Here is a 9,282-nt window from a genome sequence, read left to right on the forward strand (position 1 = left end):
GGACAGGCGGATCTCCACACCCACCTGTCCCTCCATTCCACCAACGTGGATTGACCGGGCTGCGGCCCCACATGCCCAGCAGTGAACGAACCAGGGGCTGTTCCCACTCGCACACAGCTTACAGGCTGGTGGGGGAGATGGCGCTGCAATAATGAAGCGAATAAATACAGAAATGGCTCGGAGCACCAGGAAACCAACACATTTGCCACAGTGATCGAAAATCACCAGGGAACCTTTTTAGAGTGGGGTGCCTGCGAAAGGCATCTAAGGAGGTTAGACGGCGGCAGAAACCTGAAGGAAGCAAAGGCCAGGGAAGGTTTCCCTGGCCCAGACAGCAAGTGCAAACGCCCTGAGGTAGGGAAGAAGTGGTGTGGCTGAAACCCCAAAGAAGGCCTCTAGGGATGAAGCCCAGGGAGGAAGGAGAGAGTGGCAAGTGACAATGCTGGAGACAGATATGCTCCGGAAAGTGGCACGTGGCAAGGGCTTGGATTTTTATTATAGAGCAGCGGGAACTGCAGGGGATGTGGGGCAGGACCAACGATAGACCCACGGCAGCTGCTGTGGGCAAAGAGACTACAGGGACAAAGGCAGAAGCAGTTATGAAGAGGCTATAGCACTCAGGGGCTTGGGCTCAAATTCTCACGCTGCAGTTAAAAGCAGTATGACCTTGGGCAAGTCACTTTACCTCTCTGAGTCTATTTCTCTCTGTGTCCAGTGAATATAGTACTAGTTCCCACTTCAGAGAACTGCGGTGGGAGTTAAATGAGATGATGTGTAATGATCCTATTACACAGCTTGTCGGGCTCCACATGGGATACTCACATCCTACTTGGTCTAGCCCTGACCTTCGCTAACTCCCCCGTCCCTGTCTCTTCTCACTCTGTGTACAGTGGTCTCCTTGTTCGTTGCTGTCCCAGGGCCTTTGCACCTTCTGTTCTTCTGCATGGAAGGCTCCTCCCCTGGTAGTCCCATGGCGGCTCCCTCAGTTCCACAAGATCTGTGCCCCTCAGAGAGGCCTTCCTTGCTTCCCCATCCAACCTTATTCTGCTTAGTTTTCTTCTCACCATGTGTCTCCACCTGACACGAATGTTTACTTGGGTTTATGTTTTCTGAATGTCCGCTCCCTGAGAGCAGGTATTTCTTATTGGTACTGGGGATTAAACCTGAACCCAGGGGCACTTAACCACTAAGCCACGTTCCCAGCCCTTTTTAAAAATATTTTATTTAGAGACCGGGTCTCACTGAGTTGCTTAGCGCCTCATTAAGTTGCTGAGGCTGGCTTTGAACTCGCGATCCTCCTGCCTCAGCCTCCCGAGCCGCTGGGATGACAGGCATGGGCCACTGGCCTGGCTGAGAACAGTATTTCTGTCTTGCTCACAGCTGTATCTCCGAGCACAGGGAGCACGCAGCAGATGCTCAAAAATCATTTATAATTAAAATGCCCCTAATAAGCACAGCAGCAGGCTTAAGAGTATACGGGGGCGTGGATCCTGGCTCTGACTCTTGAGGCCTCAGGAGGGCTCAGCTTGGCTCCGGGAAGCCTCGGTTTCCTTATCTGCAACCGTACTTTCTGGCTCACCGTGAGAACAGACCACGTGCCCTGTGGGGACGCAGAGCCGAGTGTCTAGGGGAAGCGATGGCCGAGGCCCAGCATCTCGTTACAACGCTAAGGCCAAAGCAAGGGGCAGGGCCCGGGCCTGGGGCAGGGGACTCCTTCCTTCCCATTTTCATAGGTTTGGAGTTTTCCAAAATAAAATAAAAGGGGAAGGGACAGCGTGTCTGGGGTCAGCGTGTGCCAGTCACATGTGCGCTGAGTCCTTGCTTCCACCACGGGCTCCCGATTCTGGAGGACACTGAAGACCCACCGGCCCCAGCAGCCTCTGTGGTCTGGGAGGCCTACCGCCCGCTCCTGGCCCCCATCTCCCTCCGGATCCCACCAGAGCATCTAACACCGCGTCCCCAGATGGATGAGCTCGGAAATGCTATAGGCACAGAGAACCACTCCCACAGTGGGCGGGACTTTCCATCCTCCCCGCCCCCCCGACCGGCGACCCATAGGACCCCTGGCGGACCATCCGTCCTGCAGAGGGTTCTAGAGGAGACCTACCCCGGGAACGCCTGAAGTTAACAGGAAAACGTCTCAGCTGTCAAAATAGATGCTTCCTTCTCCAGCGTGGGGACGGAAACATCTTGGGAACACCCGCTGACCCCACCTCCCAGATGATACGCCGATCAGGCGACATCAGGTGTAGCCTCAAGAGAGCAGGATGCCAGCCCCCCGGGCCTCAGTTTCCCCATCTGCCAAGCAAGGCTAAACAGTGTCTAAAGAATGGCCCAGGGCTAACAGCACACAGGTGCTGTGGTTAGGCTGATGGGGGTGGCCTTCCGATTCCGATGCTGTGTGGCCTTGGGCAAGGTGCTTCACCTCTCTGAGCCTCCCTTTCCTCACTAGTCAAATGGGTCAGATGATGACGAAGGACACCACCCAGGGCAGAGGCAAGGACAACTGGCACCACACACTCCAGGGCTGAGCTCTGCTGTGCCTGTCTGGAAATGATGTTTCCTATTATGATGACTTTAGAATTTTCTCACAGAATTCAAGATCCTGTCAGATTTCTGGCTTTCACAGTGGAAACTTCCAGCACAGCCCCGTTTTTAAAAGCCTTGGCCTGGACCACAGGAGGCCTGGCGTCCCACCCGGGCCTGGCTACAGAGCTGCCCCGTGAGCTCCCTTTCTCTCTGCCAGTCCCTTTCCCTCTGCCGGCTGTAGTTTGCTCGGGGGTACAATGAGGTGCTGGGCAGGAGGCGGGTGCTGTCCCCCTCAGCCTCCTCCAGCTTTCCAGGCCTGGGAATCCACCATTCCAGCCCTGCGGGTCCAGACAGAGCCACCTAGAGGCCGGCTGTGCCCACGGCGCTCAGTCTCAGAATGTGCAATTAAAGGGCACCGGCTAGGTCTGCTTAGCCGTCTGTCCCCCACAGCTGCGTGACCCCGACACGCACTCCCTCAGCCACTCCTGTGGTCCGAGCGCCCACCATGCGCCAGACGCCGTGCTGGAGGCTTTACGGAAACCAGCCCTGGTTTTACAGATGAGGAGATCAGAACAGAAAGAACGGGGAGGAAAACAGCAGCTGAGCCAAGCTGAGCGCCGACTCCCTACTCGGCACACGGGGTCTTGGCCCTGACTAGGCAGAGGCAGGTGAGAGGCTAAGGAGGGAAAGAGTAGGAAGCCTCAGACAGGAGCAGACGCAAATCCAGGGGGTTGGCTGGGGAGGCTCAGGGGAGGAAGAAAACCAAGCAGGGGGCACAGACAGTAAACCTGAAGGCTGAGCAGGACTCGGGCACGGAGGCCAGGGTGGGCAGGGATGAGGCGTTTTGTTTTTTTTGTTGTTTTTGTTTATTTTTTTGGTACTGGGCATTGAACCCAGGAACACTCAACCACTGGGCCACATCCCCAGCCCTTTTTAGATTTTATTTAGAGACAGGGTCTCACTGAGTTGCTTAGGGCTTCGCTAAATTGCTGAGGCTGGCTTCGAACTCGCCATCCTCCTGCCTCAGCCTCCCAAGTCGCTGGAATTACAGGCGTGCGCCACCACACCTGGCTTGGGAAGGGGCATTTATTTTTTAAATATTTTTTAGTTGTAGAGGGACACAATATCTTTATTATTGTGATATGGCACTGAGCATCGAACCCCATGCCCCGCAATGCGAGGCAGGCGCTCAGCCACTGAGCTACAGCCCCACCCGGGAGGGGGCATTTTGGATGGCAGGAACAGCTTGAGCAAAGCAGAGGTGAGGGTTTGGCTGGAGCGTGGCTTCGCGCTACACAGGGTGCCCATCACAAATCAAATGCATCCTGTCCCCTGCCTGAGTGGCACAGGGGCAGAAATGGCCCCACCTGGGACTCTCCAGAGCGGGGCTCTTCCTGGTGCTGGCATTTCAGGCTCCGGGGCCGCCAGCTGTGGGCCGTGGGCCCTGTGATCGCACAGCTGCTCGCGGGTCAGCCTGCTGGAAGCACGTGGCCAGACACCAGCCCTGTCGGGGAGGAAGCCCAGGCCCCAATGCTACTTTCTGTTTTTTCAAGAAAACTTGGACCAAGAGCTCCATGGTCGTGAGCCGGGGAGTGACATGATTGGAGCCGCGTTGAAGGCCAGAAACCGGAGCACATGTCAGAAGAGCGGGGAGGGATCTTCCGTCAGCTCAGGACTACAAATGAGGAGGTAACCTGTCGCACGGAGGGAGCCATGGGAAGCAGTGCGAGCGTGTGGGATCCGTACAACACTTTTAGACTCCCTTCCTCTCGCACACCCCCTCGCCATCTGTCGCAAAGGGCACCGGGAAGATGCAGGGAGGAACATCCAGCTCTGGGGGCTCCGGAGCTCAGCAGCCCAGATGGGGGGCTCTTGGGGAGCCATGTCGCCCTGGGCGTGAGGGCGCAGGGCTGCCAGCGGGCTCTCAGCGGAGCATGTGCATGTGACTCAGTTGAAAACCTCTGCCCAGAGGAGGAGTCTTTCCACGACTCTCCACCAAAGTCTGGAGGGGACTCATGTCACCCTCTTCATCCTGGACCAAGGAATCCCAAGTAAGGCATGGAGTCTCTCCCATGGGAAGCCACACCTGGAGGGAAGGCCTGCATTCAAACCCCAGGCTCCCTCAGCTCTGACTCTGGGACAACTTATTTCCCCAGTCTGGGACTTGATTTTCCTCCTCTGTAAAATGGGGCTAAGAGCCAACCCGGGCATCCCTGACGAGTGAGATCATGCAGATAAAACGCACCGCCAGGAACACAGCTGTTCAACAAACATCGGGCCTCCGCCCTCTCCCAACCCCTGGTTCACATCAGGACTTCATGGGTGCTGCTGACGGCTAGGAAAGCCATGAATCACACCATGAGTCTCCACGGGGTTAGCAAAGGAATAATTAAGGGTCCAACAGTACCCAGAGAACACCAGGGCTGTGAAGGACCTTCCACAGCCTGGGCATGTTGGAACCAAACTCCCAGCCCTGCTTTTCCTCCGAAAAAGGAAGTGAGATGAACTTCATCACTTAGGAAAGTTCAGGGGAGCCACCAACAGGCCACCTTCCACCAAGGGTCGGAGGCTCATGGGGGTTCCAGCTGTGCCCCCGAGACTGAACCCCGACTCAGCTCAGCCTTCTCCAGGCTAAGGTGAAGGAGCTCTTCTGAGGTCTGCCTGAGAGGTGACCCCGAGGTCCCCAGGCCTAGAGGGGGTCAAGCAAGCATTCCGCAGGTTCAGTGTCGGGGCCCCGATGCCCAGAATGAATCTGCCCAGGTGTCCCCAATCTCCCTAGTGCAGTTGCCAGGAAGTGGGCCTTACGCTGGCTCCAAGAACACGGGGCGGTGACTTCACCAGAATCTTTTTAGAATTTCCCTTTGGCAGCATTTGCATTTGTGCCAAATGCGATCTGTAGAAACTTCTTCCCCTGCCTCCCCCTAAACCCAGATGATCCACATGACCAGTTCCCCCCCAGACGGTGATCATGTGAAGCCACGGCAATCATGTGATGTGACACCTCCCAGGAGGACAGTCCTCCCTGAGACACCAGCAGTCCTTCAGTCCAGAGCTGCCTTCCTAAGCCTGACATTTGAGTTTCTCACCCGAACAAATCCATTTTCTTAGAAAATTGGACAACTGCCTCCTCCTGCCTTCCTGCCCTCCTATCCTGTCTCTCTTCTGCTTTGTCATGAATCCCATGCCCCAAACAAGGGAGGCAGGGCCCGAGGCCCCGTTCTCCAGCCAAAGCAGGATAATTCCATGCCAGGACCCAGGGTGGGACCAGGACCCCAGAGAACACAGAGTGAAGGATGCTGGGAGACCAGAGCTGATGGCCATGCCCCACCCCTTCCCACCACCCTCCACCCAGAAATTCATTCTTACCTCCTAAGATTTATTTATTTCAAAGTTAATCTGGGCCCCTCTGCTGCTTCCACTTTTTCAGGCTATTGATGCTGAATGGATTGGAACGGAAGTTTTATGGCCCCATCTTTACCATTTTATAGATTGTTTTTACAGGCAGAGGGGGAGACATGATCACAAGAAGGGTGCTGGCCTCCCAGCCAGCGCCCCAGCAGAGGCAGGTGTCCCTCTGAACACTTGTTAATCAGTGTCACTGCTCATTTGCCAGGGACTGAACCACAGGGTCCTGGTCGGAGAAGGGCCTGGAATAGACATTTAGAAATTAACTTGGGCCCAATTCCGTGCTTCGGGAAAATGAAGCACTTGGGAGAGACACTTGTGCATTTCCAAGCAGGGCAGGGCAGGGCTGGGACTTTGGCAGGGTGCACATGGCTGACTGAGGCAGGAAGGAGATTGAGATCCACCGGTGGGAAAGAGAGGAAGTGGATCAGAGCCTGCGTCCACCCAGCAAGGAGCCGCCTGCAACCGAGAGGGACTGGGGGTGGGGGGGTTGCTTGTGGGTGCCTGGAGCTCAGGGGGAACTAAACGCAGGGCAGAGAGAAGCTGCTGTCCATCCCCCACTCTCCTTCCACCCCCTCTAGTTCCTTCTCACTGCTATCAGATGGTAACCAGTTTCCAGGCAAATGCAAAGGGGTGGGGGGCGGGGGGCTGGTGGATACTGAGCTCATCTTTACCTCCCTGCTCAGGGGGGCAGATGCGGAGACCCGGTGCACAACAGCTTCCAGAGGCCACAAGACAAGACCCCCGTGCCTTCCCTCCCCAACTCCTTCGACGCCATCGCTCTGCGCTTCCCCCGCTCCCAGGAGACTCCCGGTTTTGCAACACCCCTTTAAGAAGCAGGACTCCTGAATGGTGACCTCACCCCTTGGCGATTACACACAGTAGCCTCCCCAGCCCGCCTGCCTGCTGCCTGCCTGCCAGAGATGGCCAGGTGTTTGATGTAGGCCAACAAAAAGACATGCTCAGAGCCACAGGTAACAGCCCCGCAGAACACCTGAACTGCGGGGAGCTGCCCGGAAGCCTGGGGCAGGCGGGAGCCAGCGCGAGCCGCCAGGAGAGAGGCTATCCATCCAGAGGCTTTGCCTCCACAGGGACAATCCGCCGCGTTTTCAGGAGAGATGGGGTGATCACAGGCAGTCTCCCCAGGGCCTCCCTGGCTCTGGCCCCCCGCCCCGCGTACACACTAACACTGTTGACTCCCCGTACCACAGCGAGGACTCACTCTTTACTATTTGCAACAGCCTGTTTCTGTTCCATTCCAGGCAGCTTCTCAGTCCCCAACCCCTCTCTGGACCCTGAAGTCAAACCTGTGGAAAGCCTGAGTCTAGTGAGAGAGCTCTAAGCGAAGCCAGGCATCCTGCATTAAGAGCCTCTGACAGCCTGCAGTCCTCATTCCACTGGGCAGGGGCTGGGGAAACCAACTCATCAGGAAGTCCTGGTGCCCAGCACAGTGTCACACTGTCACTGTTTAGAGAAACAGAGCTTTATAGGAAGAGTTCTATCCTGGGTGCTAGCCTTGGCTGTGTGACCTTGGGCAAGTCGCTAGCCCTCTCTGGGCCTCAGTTTCTGCATCTGTAACCCTGGTTACAGGCATCTCTCCCACTAGGACTGTCGCTGCACGTTAGCCGAGCGGCTCCCAGCGGCAGTCTTCGAGGCCCGAGCCCGCCGTTCGGGGCGGCCATCGGTGGGGATTAGGGGTGCTTACCTGACAGGGCGCAGGACGCGGCGAGCAGCAGGCAGAGCAGCGGCCCGAGGCGGCCGGGGACCGGGCCGGCGGGCTCCATGGGCCGCGGCTGCGGAGCGAGGAGGGAGAGCGGCCGTGAGTGCGCGCCCGGGCGGCGCGGGCTGGAGCGGGGAAATGACTAAGGCTCCCCCTCCCCCGCCCCCCGCCCCGGATCGGGCGCCCGGAGCGGCTCGGAGCCGCCGCCGCCGCGACTGTCGGGGACTCCCCGCCCCCCGGGAGAGATCGAGGGACGGGGAAGGGGACGGAGCCCGAGCGCGCGGGCAGCGAAGCCGGGGACGGCCGGGCAGAGGCGGCGGGAGAGGACAGACCCAGGGGAGCCAGGCAGCGAGCCAGGGACCCGGGCGGCGAGCGGGGAGCGCGGAGCGAGCGCGGGCAGCGCGGGCGGCGAGGAGGCGAGCGGGGGGCGAGCGGAGCGGGCGGGCGGCGCGCGGAGCCGACAGACCGCGCGGGAGAGCGGCGCGCCGAGCGCAGGGCCGGGGCAGCGCGGCCGCCGGGCCCGAGCGCAGAGCCGCCCCCGCCGCGGCCCTCCCGCCCCGCCCGGCTGCCCGCGCGGCGCCCGCCGCCGAGCCCGGCCCCCTGCGCCCGCCCTCCGCCCGCCGGGAGGCTGCTGGCGCCTCCGGCCCCGCCGGCACCTCCTCGCCCGGCGCCCGCCCGCAGCGCGCCCGGGGAGGGGGCGAGGGCAGCGCCGGGCCCAGCGCCCCGCGCGGGTCCCCGGCCGCGGCCCGGGACGCGGCAGCGCAGCAGCCTCGCCGCCCGCTCGGCTCGGGACGGCGGGAGCCTGGGGCTCCGACCGCGCGCAGCCTCCCAGCCGCGCGCCCCTTCCCTCCGCCCCGCCCGCGCCCGCCAGCCCGGACCTGCGCCCCCGGGAGGCTGGAAGGCGGTGGAAGCGCCGCCCGGGCTGCCCAGAGGCCCGGCTCCCCGCTCCACTTTGCGCAAACTTGTTTTTCTAAGGTCAGCGCCGCGAGCTGGCTACATCGTCCTCTTAAGGTGGACCGGGGAAGTTGCGGCCGACCTCCCCTGGCCTCCCGACTGGCGCCGGACTGCTCCCCGCTTCCCGCCGCGGGCGAGAGGCTGCAGGCGGCGCAGGAGTGGGGGAGTGGAGGGGGCGGGGAGCTCTGCCTCTTGCCCCTCCCCGAGTGGCCCTGCCCCTGGGTCCCAAAGCTTCGGGGCTGCCTTGGGGATGGGCGCGGGCCGGAGGGGCCCAAGGCTTCCCGAGCGGGGCCGAGGTGAAGCAGGCAGGAAGTGAAGGCAGGGGGAAGGGGAGAGGAAGGAGAGAGTGATGGTACAAAAATAGCGTGTGTGTAGGAAGGACTTCGGTGCCGCCTGGAAAAGAGGCGCTGGGGAGCGGGAAGGGGCTGCGGCGGGGAAAGCAGAGCCGGGGTCCCGGCCTGCCTGGGGCGGTGGGTTCTCTCTGGCCCGGTGCCTCCTCCACGGAGCGCAGACTGAGAGGTGCAGAAGGCCCCGGGTAGGGGCGTGGAGAGGGCCCGCTTGAAGGCCTGGGCGCCGGGAAATGTGGAAGATGAGAGGAAAGGAGGAGACTTGGGGAAGAGGCCTGGAGGAGAGGCCGCGCCTCCCCTGGAAAGCCCAACCGATGCTGTCCCCCT

General features: G+C 60.3%; 1 protein-coding gene and 1 long non-coding RNA gene across 7 annotated transcripts in view; both read right to left on the minus strand.

Moving 5' to 3' along the window:
* LOC306655025 (tyrosine-protein phosphatase non-receptor type substrate 1-like) overlaps positions 1-8,905 on the minus strand; it is a 41,735-nt gene extending 32,830 nt beyond the window's left edge. Inside the window, exons 1-2 of one of the 6 annotated variants that reach the window (XM_079129180.1) lie at positions 8,533-8,905; positions 7,640-7,727 (exon numbers count right to left, since the gene is read on the minus strand). In XM_079129180.1, coding sequence (XP_078985306.1) covers positions 7,640-7,718 — 79 coding nt within the window. In that variant the 5' untranslated portion in view covers positions 7,719-7,727; positions 8,533-8,905. Of the gene's footprint in view, positions 1-7,639; positions 7,728-7,986; positions 8,240-8,310; positions 8,465-8,532 lie in introns of those variants that run through there. The other 5 variants (XM_079129178.1, XM_079129181.1, XM_079129179.1 and 2 more) reach the window with 5 other exon arrangements.
* Positions 6,122-7,614, minus strand: LOC306655027. Its single transcript, XR_013762159.1, has 2 exons — positions 7,157-7,614; positions 6,122-6,176 (listed from the first exon to the last, which is right to left on the minus strand). It is a non-coding gene; the product is annotated as an uncharacterized lncRNA (long non-coding RNA).
* Positions 8,906-9,282: the final 377 nt, after the last annotated feature.

This window comes from Sciurus vulgaris (assembly GCF_902686455.1).
Source record: "Sciurus vulgaris genome assembly, chromosome: 2".
NCBI lineage: Eukaryota > Metazoa > Chordata > Mammalia > Rodentia > Sciuridae > Sciurus > Sciurus vulgaris.